General features: G+C 53.9%; 8 protein-coding genes across 8 annotated transcripts; 4 read left to right on the top strand and 4 right to left on the bottom strand.

Moving 5' to 3' along the window:
• Positions 1–2,227: 2,227 nt before the first annotated feature.
• CCOS01_14448 (transaldolase) lies at positions 2,228–3,497 on the top strand (the record flags this gene model as incomplete). Its single annotated transcript, XM_060462592.1, has 4 exons — positions 2,228–2,297; positions 2,467–2,750; positions 2,810–3,193; positions 3,261–3,497. The coding sequence occupies 4 exons, from the start codon at positions 2,228–2,230 to the stop codon at positions 3,495–3,497; spliced, it is 975 nt and encodes a 324-aa protein (XP_060307077.1).
• Positions 3,498–4,199: 702 nt separating this feature from the next.
• CCOS01_14447 (calcineurin-like phosphoesterase) lies at positions 4,200–5,645 on the bottom strand (the record flags this gene model as incomplete). The annotated part of the gene is made up of 1 exon (XM_060462591.1): positions 4,200–5,645. One exon carries the CDS (start codon positions 5,643–5,645, stop codon positions 4,200–4,202), a length of 1,446 nt encoding a protein of 481 aa, XP_060307076.1.
• A 3,166-nt stretch (positions 5,646–8,811) lies between these two features.
• CCOS01_14446 (uncharacterized protein) lies at positions 8,812–9,633 on the top strand (the record flags this gene model as incomplete). Its single annotated transcript, XM_060462590.1, has 1 exon — positions 8,812–9,633. One exon carries the CDS (start codon positions 8,812–8,814, stop codon positions 9,631–9,633), a length of 822 nt encoding a protein of 273 aa, XP_060307075.1.
• A 1,434-nt stretch (positions 9,634–11,067) lies between these two features.
• Positions 11,068–13,082, top strand: CCOS01_14445 (FAD binding domain-containing protein; the record flags this gene model as incomplete). Its single annotated transcript, XM_060462589.1, has 5 exons — positions 11,068–11,494; positions 11,567–11,991; positions 12,042–12,675; positions 12,734–12,855; positions 12,915–13,082. The coding sequence occupies 5 exons, from the start codon at positions 11,068–11,070 to the stop codon at positions 13,080–13,082; spliced, it is 1,776 nt and encodes a 591-aa protein (XP_060307074.1).
• Positions 13,083–13,247: 165 nt separating this feature from the next.
• Positions 13,248–14,788, bottom strand: CCOS01_14444 (beta-1,6-galactanase; the record flags this gene model as incomplete). The annotated part of the gene is made up of 3 exons (XM_060462588.1): positions 13,248–14,337; positions 14,413–14,503; positions 14,560–14,788. The coding sequence occupies 3 exons, from the start codon at positions 14,786–14,788 to the stop codon at positions 13,248–13,250; spliced, it is 1,410 nt and encodes a 469-aa protein (XP_060307073.1).
• A 282-nt stretch (positions 14,789–15,070) lies between these two features.
• CCOS01_14443 (uncharacterized protein) lies at positions 15,071–15,205 on the bottom strand (the record flags this gene model as incomplete). Its single annotated transcript, XM_060462587.1, has 1 exon — positions 15,071–15,205. One exon carries the CDS (start codon positions 15,203–15,205, stop codon positions 15,071–15,073), a length of 135 nt encoding a protein of 44 aa, XP_060307072.1.
• An 861-nt stretch (positions 15,206–16,066) lies between these two features.
• CCOS01_14442 (uncharacterized protein) lies at positions 16,067–18,355 on the top strand (the record flags this gene model as incomplete). Its single annotated transcript, XM_060462586.1, has 3 exons — positions 16,067–16,677; positions 16,729–18,107; positions 18,159–18,355. 3 exons carry the CDS (start codon positions 16,067–16,069, stop codon positions 18,353–18,355), a joined length of 2,187 nt encoding a protein of 728 aa, XP_060307071.1.
• A 232-nt stretch (positions 18,356–18,587) lies between these two features.
• Positions 18,588–21,226, bottom strand: CCOS01_14441 (uncharacterized protein; the record flags this gene model as incomplete). Its single annotated transcript, XM_060462585.1, has 3 exons — positions 18,588–18,774; positions 18,837–19,089; positions 19,150–21,226. The coding sequence occupies 3 exons, from the start codon at positions 21,224–21,226 to the stop codon at positions 18,588–18,590; spliced, it is 2,517 nt and encodes an 838-aa protein (XP_060307070.1).
• Between the last annotated feature and the right edge of the window lie 2,433 nt (positions 21,227–23,659).

The raw sequence follows: 23,659 nt of genomic DNA, 5'->3' as shown, positions 1-23,659 counted from the left end.
TCTAATGTACCCGTGGTCTCTCTCGCGACCGGGACTATTGACGAATTGAGAAGTCCTTGCTGGCATGGGGGTGCGCGGGAAGGGTCTGCACCACTGTCTGAGTATTGCGAGATAAAGCGGCCATGACAACCGAGGGGCAATTGAGGCGGCGGGCGGATCTGACGGATAAAGTCCAAGGGTGGTAAAAGTCTTGGAGGGACCAATGAAGAGCGATGGCGAGCACGTGGTGGAAGGCGAGAAGCACGATGGACTCTCGCAGAGTCGTAGACGGGAGGATGGGCTGAGTCACAATGCCAAGTGGCCTTTGGTTCTGCGCAATCTTGGGGGGTCAATTCTTTGGTTGAGACGAGGCCCAGGCCCAAGTCGTGTAGAAGAGCCTTCAAAACGATTACGGGCGGTATGCCTCTTTCATTGACGGTCCAAGAAAGGTACGGATAACTAGGTTGCGGCGATGGGTTATTTGGGCCGAAGGAGATGGCTCATATTTCCGACATGAAGACACGACGGCAATGGACGTCTCAGGCGGGCTAGCCAAGCGCCTGTAATTAGGTCGCATTCTTACTTACTAAAGTCCAGTGTTGATCAGAAGGTGCCGGAACGGACGGGGGGCCACCTACGGCGACGGCGGGATGGGAACGGCGATGGCGAACGGCGGCGTGTGACCCAGCAACTTTTGACATCGCCTAACACCGAAGAGATGATACATCCAATCCCGCCCATACGGTACTTTGAAGGCTCTGGATCTCGAGTCGGGCCTACAAAGACGATATCTCTACTCTTCCGGGTTCCTTCTGTTCGCCCCATATTGCAAGAACCCAGGCAAGCTACTTTATTCGCTTTTTTGACGCCTCAGCCGATGTCTTCCTTGGTTTTCGTCTATCAGGAACGACGGATTACTCTGGTAAATGGGGTTGGTTGTCCTGAGCGACTCGAAAATCCCATCCACGGATCGCGATTCGCGATTTTTCTCCGTTTTCTATGGGTACCATTACGTCGGATTCCCTCTTCTTAGGGCCTGTGCACGTACGAAGAAGCAGCAGCCTCGCAGTAAGCGGGTAAAACCAGAGTTCAAAAAGCGTGAGAGCGATTTTTTAGAAACCAGCCTTGGCTAGCATTGAGGATATCCGACAGGGACTTGCGACAGCCAAAAAGCGGAACCGCCGATGTGAAATGTCTTTGGGATCCAGCGAAAAGTGACATTCAACAATAGATAAAAAGGACAGCAAGCAGCATTATTCAAAACTGGCATCGAGTTCCACGGAAAACACTGGGGGTATGACGATGGTTCTGGGTCATGGAGGGGCGGACGGTGATGGGGGCTCCTTACCTGACGGATACCTCTATCGCTGGGTCGTGCCTGGTGGCTGCAAGCTGAAGCAGCAACTGCACCACCAGCACAGAGCACAGCACACCTCTGCACTCTGCAGCAGCCTTACTCACGGCCGTCTGCGAGGTGTGGGTCACCACGACGTAATAATACCCCGCCAAACGGTGGGCGGGGAGGGATAAAAAAAAAAAAAAAAGGACAGGCCGTGACGGTCACGGTGACGGTCAACTGCTGATGTAAGTAAGTCTAAGCACTCGAAGCAGAGGGCATCCAAAACGGTACAGAGTACAGAGTAGGGGCCGAGAGACGAACCAACAACCTGCCTCCTTAAGCAGTCTTAAAGAAGTCAAAAAATAATTTGATCGACGCTTTCAGAAGAAACTACATTGAATAGCCTTGGTAGTCAGTTGAAATGGCACAAGAAACATTGGGTCCATGTTCCGGAACGGCCAGGGCCCTTGATCATGGATACGGACGGGATTCTACAGCATCACAGCCATTCAATGTACCTGAGATACCTACCGTCAGCTTCTCCCATCTTCGGGGAAGGCGCGGCGGTTTTTGCTCATGTCATGTACCAAGGTCCAAAGGTACGAAGTACTCTCAGATACGTGACACTTTTAGACCCACACTACCTAGGGGGGGCGGCCACCGTCTGTCGTCCGGGCGTCTGAGGTGTGAGGTGTGAGAGGTGCGAGGATGAGGGACAAATTACCCCTCGCCCCGTCCCCCGGGGGAGGTACGGTACGGTACGGTACGCTTGTTCCTCAACAAAGATCTACTACTTCAACGACCTTGCATCCTCTCTTCTTCTTTTTCCCTCCTCTCCTTCTCTCCTCTCTTCCTCCTCAAGTCAATCTCCCACCAACAACCGCCACAATTCCTTCATCAAACATCACCATGTCTTCTTCTCTCGACCAGCTCAAGGCCACCGGCACCGTTGTCGTCAGCGACTCTGGTGACTTTGCCTGTCAGTCCACCCCGCCTTCTTCCTCCCCGCCATTCCCCCAAAATCTCTCAAAAACTTCCTGATCACCACTTTGCCACCACAACCTCGATCCATCACAGCCAACATGGTCAATGGATTGAGGCATGATACCAATATACAGAGGACGTTTGCTGACTCTACGACTATACAGCCATTGCCAAGTACAAGCCCCAGGATGCCACCACCAACCCTTCCCTCATCCTCGCTGCCTCCAAGAAGGCTGAGTACGCCAAGCTGATTGACGAGGCCGTTGCCTCCGCCAAGAAGCAGGGCGGCTCCGTCGACGAGCAGGTTGACAACGCCCTCGATGCCCTTCTCGTCGAGTTCGGCAAGGAGATTCTCAAGGTCGTTCCCGGCAAGGTCTCCACCGAGGTTGACGCCAGCCTCTCCTTCGACACCAAGGCCTCCGTCGACAAGGCCCTTCACATCATTGACGTACGTCTTGTATCCCGACGTTGGATAGTTTTGAGCAACTTTGCTAACATCCACCCCAGCTGTACAAGGCCCAGGGCATCTCCAAGGACCGCGTCCTGATCAAGATCGCCTCCACCTGGGAGGGTATCAAGGCCGCCGAGATCCTTCAGCGCGACCACGGCATCAACACCAACCTGACCCTGATGTTCTCCATCACCCAGGCCATCGCCGCCGCTGAGGCCGGTGCCTACCTCATCTCCCCCTTCGTCGGCCGTATCCTCGACTGGTACAAGGCCGCCCACAAGAAGGAGTACACCAAGGAGGAGGACCCCGGTGTCAAGTCCGTCGGCACCATCTTCAACTACTACAAGAAGTTCGGCTACAAGACCATTGTCATGGGTGCCTCCTTCCGCAACACTGGCGAGATCACCGAGCTTGCCGGCTGCGACTACCTCACCATCTCTGTACGTTTGCCTCCTCTTATTGTAACCTTGAATGGTCCAGAGAACCACTAACTAACACATTCACCAGCCCAACCTGCTCGAGGAGCTCCTTAACTCCGACGCCCCCGTCCCCAAGAAGCTTGACGCCGCCGCCGCCTCCAGCCTCAACCTTGAGAAGAAGTCCTACATCAGCAACGAGCCTCTCTTCCGCTTCGACTTCAACGAGGAGCAGATGGCCGTCGAGAAGCTCCGCGAGGGTATCTCCAAGTTCGCCGCTGATGCCGTTACTCTCAAGGACATCATCAAGCAGAAGGTCCAGGCATAAATTGCCTGTCCTGATGCGGAAGCGATGTAACAAAAAAAAAACAAAAAGCCACGTCCGCGGGCGAGACAACTTTCCCGTCGGGAGGAGGATATATCATGATGTGAGAATGACTTAATGAGAAGGAAAACAAACAATTCCACCCCATCACACACATAACACACACCCCAACAAACGGCGCGTCAAGTGATGGAAGAGGCGCTGAGTTGTGTGGAAGTCAACTTATTTTTTTTTTTCAGAGGGAGGCATAAAATCACAAAGATAGACTGCTTGGTAGCAAAAATCCGAGAAATTGGTCTCCCAATGTCCTGAGTTCAGAATGTGAATTTGTATTGCTCTAATGACTAAAACGCCTAGTGGGATGATGATGATGATGATGCTGTCCTTCATTACGGTAGTTGCTGCTGATCATGTCCCTATGCCTTGTGGGTGCAACTTATTTTGTACAATGAAACGTCTCTTGGTGGTGTGTCAGAGACGTTGGCGATGACTTCTAGGTATATCCATTTCCGTCGTTCCCCTCTCTTGAGATGGGGAAGTGTTGGGCAGCCAGCCCATACGCATGCAGATGCAATTGTTTCTCCTCACCTTCGTTTCTGGGTTGTCCGTCTTGGACATGCAGTTTGCTTGATGCACTTCTTTTTTCCCCTTTTCCTCTTCTTGTTGAGAGACGATACGTCTTCCTTGTTGAGGGGAAACGCGTCTCTATGACTCGGCCTCGTCCACCTCCTCGCTGCTCTTCTTGCCCTTCTTGCTCTTCTTGTGCTTCTTGTTCCTCTTCTTGTCCTTTCTCCCTTCGTCCTTGTTGCACTTTGTGCTCTTGACGGCATGCGTGACGCCGCCGTCGGCAGAAGCCTCGATGACGAGAGCGGTCAGCTCCCCGCCGTTGACGCAGCCCGAGTCGAGACCGAACGTAAACTTGTCAATCTGCAGACCGCGCTTCGAGTCGTGGCCGTAGGCGACGGCGGTGCGGGGTTCCTTCTCAGGCAGCGCCTTTTGGTGCGCGTTCCACGCTTTCGGCCAGCTGCTGGAGCCGTCGCGGCGGTCGGTGGGGATGGCGATCTTGCGGTCGTGGGGCTTGCGGCGGCGCTCGTGCTCGCGCTGGATCATGGTCTCGGTGACGCCGGGGGCGGCGGTGTGGGTCCTGCGGTAGTCTTCGAGGGCGCGGTGGGCTTCTTGCCGGCGGAGCTCCTCGCGCGGGTAGACGAGGCCGCGCATGTTCATGAGGGCCCAGGGGTCTTGGTGTTTGAGGGAGAGGCCTGGGACGAGGCCTGCGTGGACGACGACGAGGTTGCCGCCGATGGATTCCACGGCGCCGACGTCGAGGATTACGGGGAGGGTGGAGAGCCACTTCAGTTGCTTGCGGGTGAGGGAGCGGGCGGTGGCGCGTTCTTTGGAGTCGCCGTGGGGGAAGATTGAGGGTTCGAGGTCGTCTTGTTCGGTCTCTTCTAGGGAGGCTTCGTCTTCGTCTTCGTCCTCGCCGTCTTCTCCTTGGCCTTCGGCCTCGGGTGAGACGTTGTCGGTGGGAGGTTCTTCAGGCTTCTTGTCCTCCTCCTTGTTCTCCTCGGCCTTGGCTTGTCCTGCCTCCTCCTCTCGCTTGTTGACGGGATTACCGTGAGCGTCCGATTCGGTAACATAGGTCGTCTTCATGTTCTGATGCGCCAACAGCACGCGGTCCTCGTGGTTTCCGCGTACGGCGGAGGCGCCGAGGCGCATGGCCAGATCGAGAACACCGCGGGAGTCGGGGCCCTTGTTGATCATGTCGCCAGCAAAGACGAGGTGGTCGCCGCGGGACTTGTCAAAGCGCAGCTCCTCAAGCAGTCTGTCGAGTGAGACGCGCATGCCGTGGACATCGCCGACGACGATGAGCCTGCGGCTCGGGTTCTCGCGGGAGGGAAGATGACGCTCCGGGAGTGTGGCGATGTGGACGGAGAGGTCGGTGAAGCCTGGGCGAGCGGTCTCGCCGTAGGACATGGGCGCATCGGCTGGTGAGGGCTCGGATGCTGTCTTCGCGGCGGGCCGGCGACGGATGGCTGATGTGAGGTCTAGGGAGGCGAGGCGGGCTGCCGCGAGGAAGATTGTGGTGAGGATGAAGAAGGCGGCGACGCAGACCACACCACGCCGCGGGCGGGTTGGGGCTGGGAACGACATGGTGGTGACCTTCTTTCTCTGCGGATTCTGGTGTGTGCGTAGGTCTTGTTCCCTTTTTTGCCGTCAAGGTTTCCCGCTGCGCAATGTGTTGAGACGAGACGAACCAGCCTGCGTTTGATTTGCTGAACCCACGATGAGGTCTGAACCACCACTTATATGGGATTCTTGTCGTCTTTCGGAAATAGGGCGTCGAAGCGGGTTACCCTGGACCTTTGAAGATGAAGACCTCGTGGGTTTTGTATCCGTAATGGTGGCGGTTGGCGCCTTTCTGTACCCGTGCCGCGGTTATCGACCCAAGCTTAAACCGCCGCAAGCTTTCGTTTCGAGATTGGGTTTACGCGTGCGGGATGTGGCGCCGCTGGAATGGACGAATTGGAGACGGGACGAGACGGAATCGTTATTTTTGACGTATGCGGATGGTTTGACAGCGTCGAAGGTTTTTCCCAAGGTCGAAAAGTATGGGATTCTGGGGGGTAAGGGAGGCCGCGTGTACGGAAATAGGTTGTCGCTCTCTCTTTTTTTTCGAGTCGTTCTTATCGCATTGATGGAAAGGGGCCCGGCGCAGTCGTCGTCGTCGTCGTCGTCCGACAGGGGTGGCTGCGCATGCGTGGATCTTCAAGGAGAATTAGGGTCGTCGGAGATGTATTGCCTCCAAAGTCTTGTATCCTGGGTATCCGTAAGGGAAAAGATAGGAAAAAAGAGAATAGGAAGAAACAAACAATGAAGAAACCCCAACCAAAAGGAACAGGGTGACAAGGACACGAGGGAAAGAAAATACCAAGACGTCTGGGCGGAAACGAGGGGAGGAGGGTGGAAGGATGAATGGAGGATGCCGTGCAGATTTCGCCAAGAGAATATGGAAGAGAAATCCGAACACTGGTGACTGACCAGGCTTGCTAGGACCGGAGTTAGGCAGGCAGACTCACCTCAGGTCCTTGGGTCCTTCAAGGCTTAGGGGCCAAGATGGGCTGTTTGCGTCGCCAAGTCGAGTATTTTGGGTGCAGATTCGGTGTAATCCGCTGCCAATTTGGTGCAATTTGCCTGTCGACTTCTGGGAAAGTCGGCACGCGACGTGGCATGCGACCCCTGCAACCCCTGCAAGTTCCCGCTGGGCGCTTTCCCCGTCCCGTCAGCAGCGTCAGCACCCTGCACCTTGCTGATCTACACCCAAATTAACCCAACTCTCTCTTAAAACTGCGTATCCGTACTTACCTACATAGTATATACTGCCTGCACAACTGCACAGAAGCCATCACTGCTGCAGTCAGTCAGTCAGTCTGCAGTTGCCCAGTCCGTGGGCGAAGGATCAAAGTGGGCGGACTCGCTCCCGCTGTAATTGGCTCGGATTCGTAGGAAAAGACGACGGCGGGGCGGGGATGGGGCAGGTGGGCGGAAGCTCAGAATACTTCGTACATTGTACTTCAAGTTCCACGTTGCTCAAGGTCAATTCCTACCCTGGTGCCAACACTCTTCTCAACCTGGAGTTGCTTCTTCTCTACGGATAGACTCGAGGCTACTGTTTGGGAGGAATCCCCAGCTGATCTACAATCGCTACTGCTGACGATCGGCAGGGCTGAGTCTCCAGCCTTGAGTAACCTATTATCATCTACTGAGACACAGACCCTTCGCGCAACATTCTTCTCATTCTGCGCCCGAGTCCCACTCGACGGGACTGCCCGTATCACACATACAGCCATCCCCCACGGAACACCTACTTATTGCTCCAGGCACTGCCATTCTGTATCTTTTCTCAAGGCTCCCGGCGGCGCTCTAACACCAAGGCGCCAAGGTAGTACGTCACTGCGGCACAGCATCCCATCTCATAAGCTCCTCAACCAAACCGAATAACCAACCTCTCCACCCCTTGTCTGGTGCGATAGTTGCGGCCTCGGCGTACACCCTCTTTGGAAGGTCGACTTGCCGACTTATCCAGAAGACTTGGAGCTAGCTTGGTTGGCCTCCAATATGTCTTAGAAGAACGTTAAGAAAGAAGAAAGTTCGAACTGGGGGCGGCTTGATAGAGTTGAGCCCAGTTTAGCAGAAAGTCTGCCGTGCAGGGCTAGCAACGGCAGCTAAACTCCCTACGTTTAAGCTCATCCGGCAAATAATGTAGTTGCCAAACTTTCCACATCTTTGGAAAGCAACCGGTGATGCGCCGGCTTACTCTTTAGTTTAGAGAACTTGGAGAGCACTTGCCAACTCACTCTAGCCTTTGTTGGCTGCATCTGATGCGTAGGGGAGGCGTTCAAAAGTCTAGAACAAGTTTCTTCCGCGGCCGCAACGACTATACGACGCCATTGTCAGAGTTTAGTGGTGCTGAGTTGTCGGCCACAAAGCGCCACTTTCGTCACAGTCACAGGGTCAACATTAGCCAGGCCTGTCCACAAATGAGTGCGATTGGAGAAAAGAAACCCCCAGAGCGATTCCCCGTTGAGAGAAGACGTCAAAAATATGCTATTGCTCTAATTGGCAAAAGAATTTGACCAGCATGGGGGTCGAACCCACAATCTCCTGATTCCACGGTCTGTCGTAGTCAGACGCCTTGCCATTGGGCCAACCGGCCAGACAATTGAAAACATCTCAGATGTCCGTCTCGGAATCGGGAGCCGGAATGCGGCATAACTAGTCCGCGGGCCCTCCCGCCGCGTGAAGTTGTCGGCTTTGTGAGTCTCCTCCGGTCGAGTGCAAATCGACCTCGAAGTTAAGGTCAGGTTTTTCGGTTCCTGAACCTAAGCTTGTAGATGCGAAAGAGGTTGGTCGCTTCCTTTGACCAAACAAAACGGAAGATTGTGAACTTCGAAGGCGGCATAAACAATGCTTCTGGATATACAGCTATGTCTTCGAGAGGAGCTGTTTCAACAACGCAGTTAGTCTTTGACAACCCTTTATTGTTCCTTGTTAGCTAGCAAAGTCTTGGAATACGGTAATCTACAACACACTCTGTCTTGAGTCCAAGAGAATCTTATGGCTTCCTCAGGTCTACCTAGAGCTACCTGCCTGGGACCTCCTACTCATTGCCAATACCTTAAAAGAACCCGGTCTGGTCTAGAGGTCGTTCACCACGCAGACCTCTTGTGAGGAAAATAACACGGAACTTCGAACTTGGTTCAATTGATTTCTGACAGATGAGATATAGCCACAAATGCTTCATCGTTTTATAATCACCATGAAGCCGCTTCTGGCAACCCTCCGACAATCGCTCTCAGTAGGCACTTATATACAGAAGTCTGACACAAACACAAGGATGAAGACACTCACAATAGCAGTAATCGGCCCCAGAGGCTGTGGTAAGACAACATTTATCCGATCCCTATTCGAAAACGCGGGCGACTACGTAGCCGCCCAAGATGACGACATCAGCATACACACAGCCAACCTCGATGATCAGGACCTTCAAATGCATCTCATTGACACACCCTACCTCTCTCCCGAAAAGCGGCGTCTCCCAGACATGGAGACACTCAACTACATCAAGACCCGGCTCAAGTCCATGGACACACAGATAGACGGCGTCATCTACCTCCAGCGCATCATGGATCTGAGCAACGCTAACTACGCAGTTCGTAACCTGGACGCTTTTTTAAACGCCTTCAAGTCCCGTGGATTCCGGCACGTCGTCGTCGCTGCCACAAACTGGGATCGTGTTACGAGTGAGGCTGACAGCTCGGCGCTGGAGGGGTACTTCCACGATCATCTGGACCGCGAATCTTTGGTCACTTCACTGGGAGTACGGATCCAGCGAGCTAGGTTGAGCGACTCGTCGGACGCGAGTTGGGATCTTTTGGAAAGTATGAGGTATGTCGAGACGCCGGAGCCGTCTCCGCCGCCTTCACCACCGCCACCTACCCCGGCTTCACCATTACCTTCGTCTCCCGCCCCCGACGCCTCTTGGGTTCCTGGTGGTCACGATTGCGAAGGGCCGTCGTCTGCTACAACTAAAGACATCCGTAAGGATATGAAGTCGAGAAAGGGGTTGTTTTTGTACTGAAGGGAGATCCAGCAGCAGAACACCTCCAGCAAATCCTGACCGAGCTCGTGTCGGATGGCGAGGAAATTGGCGTAGGTCACCGAGTTGAAGGCGAGTTGCCTTGTGGTGACGAGCAGGTGGCGACAAAATCTGACTAGGTTGCACCGAGGCTCCGTTCGAGAGGTCTGTTGTTCAGGCGTCCCAAGATGCATCGTAATGTAAGTTACTCAAGTGGTCGTTAGTCAATGCTGCGGGACAGTATCATGCAAGATGAATTGTAAGCTTTGTGGTAGCTATAGGTGATACCTTGAGGCGTAAAAGATGTATCTCTCAAAGGTAGGTAGTCGCAGAAAAGCGACCATCGTGTAGCACTTTTGCACACGTTTTCTTACGATTATAGTCGTAAAAGGCGGCACTGGTATTATCATGTACTAGGCATCTAGTGGTACGCGGTCGATGAAGAGTCTTTAGACGAGCTTTGGGTGTGCGAAATTCGAGTTGCACAATATTCATAATGTCCTAACGCACCTTAACCATTGTACCAAAGAGGCGGCTGAGATCCTGGAGAGTTCCAACTGCCGACATTACTCAAGTCGCCCATAGTGTGTTTGTATGCAGTTTGTCGATGTTGGAACAACGATAGGCCCAATCAAGCTTGCCAAGGGCGTTTATCCTCCCAGAGTCTCTTATCCTTTAAGTACGTCACATAGTCCTTCATGTAACAAGACAAGATCCAGTCCTGGTTGTGTATTGCGGTGTGTGGCATAGTCCACCAAACAGTACCTACTCTTCGGTCGCTGACGTGATGTAGTATCTCTATTATATAGATTGTGAGACAAGATAGGCTGATGACTGATGAGGATACCTTGTGAGGCTCTTGTCTAGAATGAAACATGACTACAGAACACACGATGATGGCTCACCGCTCGCATATTTCGGATTGGCCAACGCCCGGCCAAGCCACAGCCGAGTCTGACATGCAACACACGGTAAACCGTTGACGAGATGCAGCGGCTAGATGAATCTCACCCTTCATCACGGTCTCACTAGCGCCCCGATACAACGTGGTTAGGATTTTGCTTGCCGTTCTGCAGGAGCTGAAAGATAACCGAGATGCAGTGGGATGCTTGATCCTCGCGAAAAGGATTTCTCGATTGGCAACATCATTGTCTGACATCTCGCAACCAACGAGAGTTCATCTCGGGCAACTGCCCTTTAGAGACGACGCCTCACGACGCCCCGTTGCAACCTCGTTGTCTCAACCCCTGTCAATTCCGTGCCGCTTCGGCAGACTTGTTTGCTGCACAAACATCGTCCACTCCAGGCTTCCTTCGACGATCGCGACACTTTATAAACTCACGATGCCTCGGCCTCCAAATCATGATTCTGTTCAGGTAAGACCGTAGCCCCGGAGCTTCAAATCCTAAGAGTCTCAGTCTCGTCACTTGAAAAACTATGTTGCCGCACATCGCAAGATATCTCTTCTTTGGGATCGCGTCCCACGAATCCCTCATCCCAGCCCGCGACTCCTCCTACACACCAACGTGCAAATCCTACCCGGGCACCGCTGACTGGCCTTCCACAGCAGAATGGGCCCGGCTCGGCGAGTCCCTCGGAGGCGGGCGACTTCTCCGCCCGTCTCCTCCGGGAGCTGTCTGCCATCCCGGACAGGACGCCTACAACGAGACCGCCTGCGCCGACGTCGAGGCCCGGTGGAATTCGTACGAGCTCCACGTTGGCGACCCCGTCTCCGTCGTCTGGAGCAACTTCGCTAATGACTCCTGCCTTCCTGACCCGGCTTATCTGTGCAGCGGTGACGGATACCCTGCGTACGTCGTGAATGCTACCACGCCGGAGCATGTCAAGATTGGTATCGATTTTGGTATGTTGCGTTTTGACATCTACTTCCGTCCCGTGTGTGCGCTTGGTCTGTGATTGTTGACTGGGGTCATAGCGAGGAAGAACAATGTGAGGCTCATTGTGAAAAGCACTGGGCATGATTACCTAGGTAGATCGATTGCCCCTGGCTCGCTCTCTATCTGGGTGCACCAATTGACGGGCATCGAGTATCATGCGGATGAGTTCAAGCTCGCAGGGAGCGATATCACTATACCAGGAAGTGCAGTAACTGCCGGAGGCGGCACCGAGATGTATGACCTCTACAAAGCCACTGCCGAACACGGTCAAGCCATTGTCGGCGGTACCGCTAAGACGGTGAGCGTCGGGGGGTATGCTACCGGAGGCGGCCACTCGCTGCTCGCGCCGCGTTTCGGTCTGGCGGCGGATAATGTCTTGCAGATGGAAGTCGTCACGCCCCTCGGCGAGATCTTGACTCTCAACGAGGCTCAGAACGCTGACCTGTTTTGGGCTATGCGCGGTGTAAATATCCCTCATTTTTGAGACCTTACCTTGAGTACTGACTTACATAGGGAGGAGGATCAACGTTTGGGGTTCTCACCTCAATCACCTTCGCAACACACCCGTCCCCCCCGATCACCCACACGGCATGGGCGATGCTCACCAAGCTCAGGTCACCCATCATTCCAGACCTGGCCGCCTACTTCCTCTCAAACGTCCCTTCCCTCGAGAAGGCGGGCCTCGCAGGCTACGCCCTGATCAATTCGCACATGCCGAACCCTGTCAGCTCCCCGGGCCTCCCGCCGAACGCGGCGGGCGTCATTGGCATATCCCTGATGCAGGATGACACGGACCGGGAAGAAGTTGACAGGATCTGGACGTCAATCAACCAGACCATCATGGAGCGCTGGCCCAATGTCACCTTTGCCAAGATTACCACCGAGTATCCGTCCTGGCTTGACTTTTATGATAAGAATTATGACATGAACAAGGGCGGTATCAACAAACTACTGGCTTCCCGTTTGCTGGATGAGGAGGCTTTGACGGAGGATTTGGAGGTTTTGGCTGGTGCAGTGAAGACGGCGACTGATAATGTGGGCGGCATGTATGCGTTTTTGGTATCCGGGAAGGGTGTGCACAACGCGAAGCCTAGGGGCGGAGGTGATGCGGTTCACCCGGCATGGAGGACTGCCTACATCCACGCGAGTAAGTCATATTCATTCGTCTAAGAGTAGTTCCTTGAGCTGACTCCTATTTCTCACAGTCACTGCCGTTGGATGGACTTCGTTCAATGAGACGTCCAAGAGTGAAGCCGAGAAGAGCATTTACGATTCGGTTGAAGGCTTCCGACAGTTAACGCCTGGTGGAGGATCCTACTTGAATGAGGTAAGCCAAGCATAACGTTCGAAACGAGTACGTTTGGGATTCTCATTAATGTGTCACAGGGTCTGTCATATGAGGAAGACTGGCAACATACGTTTTGGGGCACCAACTATGAGCGCCTTCTCAAGATCAAGAAGACCGTCGATCCAGACGACGTTTTCTGGTGCCAGCCCTGTGTCGGGAACGAGGGATGGAAGCAGAGGAGTGACGGGCAGCTTTGCAGAGTCTAGGCTGGTACACTGAGAGGCTGTGTTTGTCGAAACATTGTGGCTTCTGGGCTAGAAGTGAGACTGGATTATGTCACTCAAAGTAAACCATTCAATGGGTGTTGTGGAATGGCAATGAGATCACATTATAATTCAGATTAAAGTCTACTTGGACTCTAAAGTCGTGCCTCACGACTTTCTAGTCGGGTTCATAGCCTTCACCCAAGGCTTCCAGATATCCTCAATGGTCTCGGGAGAGTTCCAACCGTTCCACTCATAGTTGGTCAAACCCCAAGTATCGGGCACACCTTGCGCGCCGGAGCGCACACGGTAGCTACCGGCAAGACCCCAGACCATCCAGCTGACGTTGTGCTTGACGGTGTACTCCCTCAGACACACCTGAAGGGTATCGTTGCGAAGCGTATCGTCCTGGCCGTTGCCAAATTCCGAGAAGATGACAGGCGTCAACCGGCTCGCCTTGGGGCAGTCGTTCGTAACGTTGCAAGCCGCAGGCTTGTCAATACCCAACGCGTTGAAGCCGTTGCGGTAGAGACCCGCCTCGATGATGGGGCACGATCCCGTGTCGACATCCTCGCTCATCTTGTACAGGTGCAGCTCCCAGACGAGCTTGTCCGCCCAGGCGTGGCTGTCGAGATCAAACACCTTTGGCTCGCGGCGGGCGGCGTCGCGGATGGCGGTGCACTTGTAGCACGGCGCCGTGAGGTAGTTCTTGCCCGAGGTGAGGGCAGACAGGTCCTGGCCGTACTGCATGCCGCCCCAGAGGATGAGGACGTCCGGGTTGGCCTCGTGGATGGCGTCGGCGCCGGCGGAGAAGTTGCCGACGAGGGTGTCCCAGTTGTAGTACAGGTTCGTCACGTTCCACGACTCGCGGACCTCGTTGCGGAGGGAGAGGGAGACGATGTTGGGGTGGGACTTTGCCCAGTTGGCGACGTAGGAGAGGCCGCGGCGCCAGTGGGTGGTGTTGAAGTTGACGTCGTCGAACCAGGCGTTGCCGTCCGTATGGGAGCAGCACCACTGGGCCTTGCCGACGTGCACGTCGGGGGAGATGAAGATGCCGCGCTCGTAGGCGGCCTCGACGATGGCGGACCAGATTTCGAAGCGGGTCGTCTCGCGGGTCCAGGTCGGGTTGTTGCGGATGATTTCGTTGGTGACCTTTGTGCCGTTGACGAAGCCGAGGGCCGTGATCATGGCAACTTCGAGGGGGACGTCCTCGCCGGCGCGGTCGTAGATTTGGTCGACCATCTCGATGGCGTAGCCCCTAAGAAGAGTGTAAGCTGGTGTGTGTCCAAGGTTTGCGATGCATTACACGCGTGCAAAAATTAAGTGCACTTACATGCGGATGTAGTTGAATCCGACACTCTCGACATCGTCGAGAATTTGGTCAACCGAGGCCCATTCCAGACCCTCAGGAACCATGGTCTCTCCTTCATTGTTTGTTAGTCAGGTGCTCTTGTATGCCTGCCCTAGATGTTGGACGTACCACTCATCGGCCAGTTGACACCAGCCCAAGTCACAACCTCACCGCGGGCATTGACGATATCACGTCCGCGAGTGCTGAAGGGAGCGTAGGGCCATGAGTTGCTAGTCTGGTTGCCGGCCTGTCTCGGGACGGCCTTGTGAGAGCCATAACGAGTCGAGGCGGGAGTCTTCATGTACTGCGCGCATGTCGACGACACAAGCGCCGCAAAGGCGATGGCAAGACCCTTCATTGCGGAAATAGAGACTCGCGTAAAGACCTACGTGAGAGACAAAGCTGCAATGAGGAAGAAGAAGGTCACACTGGCGAAGAAGAGGAGGACGGCCTCTCTCTTAAAAGGACGTAACATCCATCGGAGATGCTGGCTGGGGCCATCTATGGATGGCCCGGAAGTTGGAACCATTGGGCAATGGCTTTGTTCGGCTCCGCATCCCCCGCACCGTTATTTTCCTCGTGTTTAATGAGCATCGTCATTCGACCCCGATTCGATCGTGGACCAACATCGGCTTCCACGCTACGTTTGGGTTGGTGCTGGGCGAAGGGGCGGTGGGCTTTTTACCGAAGCTATTTCAACCAAGGTTTGGGGCCGGTCAAGGCCAGGATTCCCCCCATGGAAATATCTTCCCCGAGGTGCTCCAGGTGACGGCATTGGGCCGCTTGAACTGGTGGAGTCTTGGAGAAAGCTCTAGGCATGGGTTTACCCCGCATTCAATCATGGGGGATGGTGGAGATGGGGAAGAAGCAAACAACTTAGATTCTTAGAAAACCTTGAGAAGAGACTTTATTTTGTTTTTGCCGGCAAACGGTAGCCCGGGGGCGGGGGATGCTGTTCGGAGCCGGGCCGAAAATGGTGGTCTGCCGAGACTAGATGATGTCGTCTGATCTCACAATTTCTGGGATACTAACTCACGTCGTTTTGGTATTAACCGCACATTAATATACTCAAAGACTCAATGACTGGCAACTAACCTTGTCCACTGCATCACTCCGTCCTGAAGATTGATAACTCGAAGCCCAAGAACAGCTACAAGAAGCACGCTCCTTCTTTGGTTTCACTTAAAAGCAGGCTGGCGCAGGACCTTCATTCGAGGTGATAGTCAAGCCGGAAAAGACCATCTGCGTGATGTTGCACAGCATGAACACGCGACACTAAACCGCAAAGGGAAACCGAGTGTTATCAGTGTCGACGAGGCAGCCATACAAAGCTGTTCTTGGGCTCAAGGTGACCATCCAAGTATGTTTTCCAGCTAACGCAGTCAGATGCTGGTAGTATTAATAGACGAAATGTGCGGCGAGGTACAGGTGAAGTCCATGGCCTCAAAAAGGTGCAGAGATCAGGCTGAGAGTTAGTCAGCGTGCTGTACGACCTCACTTGGGTAGTGACTTGGAAAAGATGGATATAAGGCTGGCTACCATCCCAAGACGTACGGCTGCCATGCCATACGGCCTGCCACGCTCTCTCATAGCTGCGAAACCTGCGTCACGTCACGGACTGGCTTAGAGAGGAACCATGCCATCGAGTCGCAGCTCGTCTCGGAACGACGCGATCGGCAGTCTTGACGTACCGCAACTACCCCCCATTGATCTTTCGCCCAACTCCTTCTACCTGCTCTCTTCTCCTTCGCAAGAAACAATCGCGCCACCCAGCCGTGCACCCACTCCCGAGCCAGAGCATGAACCAAGCGACCCGGCGCCTCGTTATAGTCTGATAGCAAACACAGAGTCTACCGGAGACGCCGAGCAATCTTTGCGGGATGCGAAACCAAGACTTAGTGCCGGGCGAGCTCGCCTGCTTCCATCTGGAGAGTACCACTGGGCTCTTGAACTTTCAGCAATCATTCTGAGTATAACATCGTTTGCCGCCATCCTTATTCTTCTTCCCCTCTATCAGAATAAGCCGTTATCATCTTGGAAGTTCTCCATATCGTTCAACACCGTCATTTCCACTCTCGGAGCAACTTCTCGTGCATCACTGGCATTTGCTATCAGCGCTTGTATCAGTCAGGGAAAATGGAACTGGTTCCGAAGACGAGATGAGAATGTCATGGTGTTTGACCGTTTCGAAGAAGCAAGTCGGGGTCCTTGGGGAAGCGTTCGCCTGCTATGGTGGACCAAGTTAACGTATGAAAGCCCTAGTGCTTAATCTCACAGCGTATAAGCTAATCCACTCAGGCATTGGATCGCTCTCGGAGCCCTCTCCGCTGTCTTACTGGTTGGCTTTGAACCGTTCCTACAAGCCGTCATCACCTTTTCGGGAGAAAATGTCAACTACGCAGATTCAAAAATGGCAAACGGCATCGGAAAGACCGATAGACTCGACGCAGGAGGATTCAGAGTCTTTTCGTGGGGCAATTGGGAATACAAAATGCCCGCGCCTTGGGGGTCCTTTCGGCAAACAGCCATGAAATCTGAGTGTGACTTTGGCGCAATGGCTGCAGTATGGGAAGGCCTCTCCAACCTAAGTTCGACCGAAAGTACAAAGGCGACTTTTGAGTGTCCTACTGGTAATTGCACCTGGAGTCCTTTTGGATCAGTAGCTGTCTGCAGCGCCTGCAACGACATATCACCTGCAATCGAAAAGTCTCGAGGACGAGCATGGTGGAAGGACGACATCGTCACCCTGCCGGACCGATTATTCTATCCTGAAATGGAGGATAAACATAACTACACCAGATTCGAAATACCATATCTAAACCTGAGTATATCGACCTTCGATGGGAACAAGTCAAAGGGAGAGCGCATTGATGAGGCAAGAGCAAGTGCCGAACTGACCGCACAATCAACTTACAACCCGGGACAAACGTTGACTTTTAGTCATCTTCAATCCCTGATATATTCCTTTTCTATAATGTCAGCCAGCGAGGAATTCCGCCTACGGAAGCAAAAATGGGAAAACAGTGCCGTAACTGCAACAGAATGCGCTCTCTACTTCTGTACCAAGATTTATCGGACAACAGTCGAGCAAAATGTGCTACAGGAAAGAGTACTCGGCTCTCAAGCCAATCGAAATTTGGACTCTTTTTTGTCAGATGGATCGATACGTAACGATATGAACTTGACGAAGGCTTTCAACACTTATATGAACCATTCACTGTTTGTTGGATACTTCGATGCGCCCCGCACAGACCTACAGCTTACCATTCCCCGTGCTGAATACCTCGCCGCTACAGGCCTCATCTTGGACGACGAATTGAGGTTCAATATCTCACACAACACTATTGGGAGCCTCATCGAATGGTTAGCAGTAAGAATAACAGGCCGCAACATGTCTGCAACGAGAACAATGACGCTCGACGAGGCAAAATTGCTTGTGTACCCCCGACCATTAGTTGACCGGGCGGCCAGTTCACCAACGGAAATAATTAGTAGTCTCGCAGCTTCGCAGGACATACCTAGGACGTTTGAGATGGTCGCCGCCAGCCTAACAAAATGGATACGAAACCGTTCGTTTCAAACCAACTCACATCGCGGAGTAACGAAGGAATGGGTAATCAAGATTAGAGTGAATTGGGCATTCTTGTCACTCCCCATGGGCGCGCTGATAGGCGGGTGTATGTTCTGCTTATTGTCGATGTGGGAAACGAAAAGGCTAAGCCTACCAGCATGGAGGGGAAGCTCGCTGGCGACGCTAGCCCACGGCCTCGATGTGGAGTCTAGGTCGTTCTTGAGAGAAGCGAGTGATGGTACTCGTATCGCTTCCCAGGCGCGAACTTTGGAGGTCAAGTTTGTCGATTCTGACGGCGGACCGGAGCTGGTTCGCGGGACCAAGACTGGCAGGCCTGTCCGTGATGCTACTTGATACGCCTAGGTAGAGGCACTGTCAATGGCGTGAGGGCTCAAATTCCGCCGGTAGAAATTGTCAGGACAAACGGCGCTTTCCTTCCATCTCTTCTAACACATCTAAGTAACACAAGTTGCACAGGTCTAGACAGTTTACTTATGCATACAGTCGATGCTACACTTTCATTCAAAAAAGATACATTGTGTATTCGCTCCAAATCATGCGTCGCTTCTAAATCAAAAGCTTGCTCTCACTTAGTCAAGCTCTTCTCCGGGTTCTTCTCATACCGGTTACACCACTTCCGCCACTCCTTCGCGGCCTTGTGCATCACAACCCTCAGATCCTCCTTGACATCATTAATCTCCCACGCCTCATCTTCCCAGTTCTTCTGGCCGCGGGTCATGGCGGGGGACCAGCCAATCGCCTCTAGGCATTCCCTGATTTTAAGTGTCAGCTTCATGAAGGTCCTCAGACAGGTGAGTCGGGGACAAGAACTTACACTTCAGTGGGCGAAGAGGTGTATCTGGGAAACAGTCTCGAGTCGACACGGTGACACTCGGCTTCCAGATATCGCGTCAACACGTCAATGCGGTTCGCCGGCTTGAAGCTCAGCTGGAGCTTGTCCTCCTTGGCCAGCTCGGCCTCTGACTTTTCCGGGTCGATGGACTCGGGCTTCTTGGACGTGGAGGCGATGCGCTTGGTGACGGAGCGCGCCGTCTTGGAGCCCTTGATGGTGAAGTAAGCCCACACAGCTGTGATGAGTCAGTAAGTAAGCCGCAATAGGCATGGATGTTTAAGTGAACAAGACTTACCGTTGACTTCAAAAAGCCCAGAAACGGCAATCATCACCAAGTCAATGGCCAGCGAAACAGGAAGCAGCCCAGTCGCGATGATGGCGTCGCGCTGCGCCTTGGACTTTGTCCGCAGCATGGAGTTGACGAATTCCTCCCTCATCGCCTCGGGCGTCATGTTCATCGACGGCGAGTAGACAAAGACAATCTCCTCGACGCCAACCGTCTTTTTCGTCTCGTGAGACGTATGGGCTGGGTCGTCTTCCATGAGCTCGTCTTGCTCGTCCTTGTCGGGCTGCTGCTGCTGCGACTTGAAGTAATCCTCTTCTTCCCTATCGCCTTTCTCCTCGGCCAACTTCTCGTTCCTCGTCCTCTCATCGAGATCCTTGTCCTCGGAGGACTTCTTCTCCTCATCGTGAAGGAGATTCTCCGCGTCGTCGTCCTTGACATCGGTGCTCTCACGCTTCTTCTCGTCAAGGCTCTTCTTTGTCTCTTTCTCATCCCCCGAAGCGCCCTTGTCCTTCTTGTCCTTCTTCATCCTCCCCTTCAACGAAAGCTTGCGCGATATCGCCGACGGCGGCCTCGCCGGAGGCGTAACGCGCGCCAGGTAATCCAAATTACTCGTGGTGGTGTACTGCATAGCCTTATCCACCCCGCGCGTACACTTTGCCTTGAATCCCGCCCAGCTGGTCGTCTTTGCGTCGCTCATCTTGGCCTGCCGCACCTCCGTCTGCCACTTGCGCTGCACCTTGTGAGCTACGCCCTCCTTCACGCCCTCAGGCGGCGCCTGAAGAGGCGGAGGTGGGGGCGTGTAGATGAGAAAGCGGGTAGGGATGGCATCAGAGGGCGCTTTGGAGCCCAGCCAGGGCTTGGGGAAGGGTACAAGGTAGGTGATGAGCTTGTGGGGGTCTCGGCTGTAGTGGATTGGGTTTGAAGGGTCGTCGTTGCCAAAGTCGGAGCCTTGGCGCTTTGGGGGCGGCATGATGCCTTCTATGGAGGGTGTTCTTGAGAACGGCGGCGGTTCCTGGCTCTGGGAGAGCAGTTCTGCCACGGCTTTGGGGTGAGGGCGAGCTGGTAAGGGGGGCGGGGGTCCGTTTTCTTCTTCTTCCTGGAGGCGCTCTGCGAGAGCGCGGTCCTGGTCTTCGGGCGATGAGAAGGGGTTGGAGGAGAGCGGCCCGTTGGTGCTCCAAGCCGGCTGGGTGTGTCGTTGTGGAAGGGGTGGTGACTGGCCTTCTTCCTCTTCCTGAAGTGCCAGGGCCATTGCGTAGTCACGATCTTCTTGCTCTTGGGCTGCCGGATCTCTACCGTAACCGCCGTGCTCTTGAGCATAAAAGTCGGGGACTTCTGACACTGGTCTTGGATTCGGGACCGGCGGCCGGTCTTCAAAATCCGGGAGCGCTTCTGCGACTTTGCCCTTGTCGATCGATGAACGGCGCTCGTTGGCGTTTGAGTGATCGGTGTTGTGATACAGTACCGCAGGCTCCGGATGCGTCTCAACGGCTTTGCCCTTGTCGAATGAAGAAGGGTACTCAGTTTGAGGGGAGTATGTTGCATCGTAATACCGTTCGGCCTCCGCAGTATCAACTGAGTCTGCATGAGAGAATCCCGTGTCGTGGTGTAATACAGCGGGCTCGGTCATGGGCGACACATGATAATCCTCGTCCACCTTGGTTTGAGTCGGCGAATCAAAAGTAGACGCCGTGTGGTGAGTCGAGACCTTGGACTCGTGAGGCGGTGTTGCTGGTCTATGAGTGCTTGGCGGATCGTAAATATTGTCTTCCTCCTCAACCTCCGGAAGCGCCCCGGCCGCTGCCGCCTGCCTCTCGGCATCCCTATCCCGCCAAGACAGATTCGAGCGCACGCTGTTTGAACGAAGGGTAGAGGGCGTGGCAGGAATGATGTTCACAGCCGGAACCCCGCTCCTCGGTTCGACGGGTGAGTCGTCTTGGGCGTTATCATACCATCGATGCTGAGGTTGCTGCTGTTGCTGCCGCCCAGACTGAGGCTGGCCTTGGCCCGATGGCGATGAGGAAAAGAAGAGCTCTTGCTCCGCAATGGAGCTCGTCGTGTGACGTTCCCTTTCCTGTGTGGTGTCCATCTTTGGTGAGAAGACGATGTTCTCTTTCTTGGCGATGCAGATGCAACGTGTTTCAGAGAAGATCTTTTCCAAGTTTTCGAGAATTCTTAGAGGTTCACACAAGCATGAAGAGAGAAGGAAGAGAGTTCTTTGGGTTCACTTAACAAAATAGGCGCGCATCACTGATCTGTCTCTGAACCTTAATATTGCGCCTCCCCATGAAGAAGGCGAACACACTTTCCAGTCTTTCAACGGCCGGGAAGGGAACGCGCAACACGAGCTGCGGCGTGGGCGAGGAAGGGGGCGGATGACGTGTTTTCAGATATTGAGGGTGTGGCGCAGTGCCATGGATTGTGGCACCGGCCCAGCAATTGGACTTTTGTTCCTAGGCATTCACGCATTCAAGGCGATGGATCATGGCTGATTAAACGAGCTTACCTTGAACGAACAAGGATCCAAGCAGCGGATAGTGTGGCTAGAGAGAAGGCGTTTCATAGCAGAGAGGGGGCGATGCGTTGTTCATTGTTTGTTGGGTAAGGCATAGTGATGTGATCCTGGCCTCACTTGGATCTCGGGGCGGCCTATTCTCAAAAGTTGAGAAACCGTCACGTGATGGTTTATCGGAATGAGCGACAGGCATTCCGTTTGAAGCTCATGTCGTTCGTGAAAACTCTCGAGAGATCTTGCCAGTCCAACCTTGGTGATGTCGTTCCCCGATAACCCGGAACTCCAAGTCCCGATGCTGCGTCTCTGTCGAGAATGAGTATATATAGCGACTTTGCTCACCAGAGAGCAGCCAAGGTCTTGGTGGGTTTCGAGTGGGTTGCGATACGACGGCTGGGCTAGGTGGAAACGCCGGCGAAGCCAGAAACTCCGTGGGGATGCGACGTGTATAAGCAAATAGTCCAATCGCTCAAGACATTGAAAGTTGCGATTGACCATGGTGAGGCCTCATCATGAAGGTTGAGAAGAATTGTTGTAAGAGAGACGTTGGGAATGGCCGGCGTCTACCGCAACACCACCTTTGCCTCCCGGGGGTGGGTTTTCAAGGTCTGTAAATAGACCGCTAGACCAAGACAATATGTTTGAATAGCCAAGGAAACCCGTAATTTCCCTCCGATATTCTCCGTGCCTATCATCGAATAGGTTTCGCAACTCTGGATGTCGTTCGGAGTCAACGACGCTGGCGGCCCTTAATGCTAGGCCCCGTCCCGTTGTCCGCCTTCCGCGTATAGTAAACACCAAATATAGCAGTTCATTTCATCAAGGCGAGAACTCGCCGTGTCAGCTAGTGCCTTATTACCTTCCGTACGAACACGCCATTCATCAAGCGACTGATTAACGGTGGCGGTCATGGTTTCGACATCGGCCGTGGCTGAAGACCGACGTTCAGCGCAGGAAACGGCCCAAACCAAAGAAAAGCCTCCAACTCAAGGCGACATCCAGCGTCTTGCGTGCGAAGGGACGATCCTTGCTGAGGCCCACGGAACGTGTTTAAGCTTTCTCGAAAGAGTTACCGACGCTGCCGTGATAGCCGTGCGCTCGGTCACCCGAAGTCCAGCATACCTCTTCTACGACGGGCAATAGATGGGATCGCTGCGGTGCATTGTGCTACAGCACGACGGGCAGGGAGCCTGTTCGGCCGCGGCAGTGTGGAATCTAAGACAAAAGAGTTGCAGGCGGTGCGGCGCGGTGCGATGCATGTCTGTCAGGGGAATTTCTGGGAATTGCACCAAGGAGATAGCTGAGTCATCCACGCTTTAGGTAAGCAAAAGGGCAGCACGGTGTTTTTGCACCAGGGAGCGCCCGACCGGGCCCACTCCGGCCATCTCCACCCGGGGCTTCGATCCGCGAATAACTTCAACCCCCAGCATCGTTTTCCATTTTGGAAACCTGTCAGTGCTTGTCTCAAGCACCTCAAGCTCCTCGACTCGCTCCGGTCTCTCCCGCTACGTTCCATCACAAGTGGCTCTCTTCTTACAGATTTAGATCATGAAGTTGCTGTTCTCCAAGTTCAGATAAACAGAACCTGTGGTCTTTGCCAACGCCGTCGGTCTGACTTGGCACTACCTTTATGAGGATCTCTAATAAGTCAGTGCTGCTCAACCTAATCTTTCTGCAACTGTCTCTGGACGGTAGCCTTCTCGAAGATGCGGCTCTATCGATAGCACGCCTCGCCCTTCCTGAAAATAACTTTCCCTCCGTCTGAGAAAAGGGCCCCCACTGCGCATGGATGCGTTTCCGCCTGTTGCTCTGAGGCATGTTTCACCGTCATCCCGCCGCTTCTACTCGTCGATCTCCCGCACAGCACCTTTCCCTTACCGCCGCACCGCTGTCCCAGAACCAATGAGAAGAAGAGAATCCACCACCACTTCCCGTCAACCTTTACGCAGCAGGCACCATAGAAGGGGGAAAAATGGATGGTCAGGATGTATTCAGACGTCTTTTGATTCG

The sequence above is a fragment of the Colletotrichum costaricense genome (genome assembly GCF_030867565.1).
Source record: "Colletotrichum costaricense strain IMI 309622 chromosome Unknown Scaffold_20.1, whole genome shotgun sequence".
Taxonomy (NCBI): domain Eukaryota; kingdom Fungi; phylum Ascomycota; class Sordariomycetes; order Glomerellales; family Glomerellaceae; genus Colletotrichum; species Colletotrichum costaricense.
The sequence above is the reverse complement of the archived record's forward strand: the minus strand, read 5'-3'. Positions and strand labels throughout refer to the sequence as shown.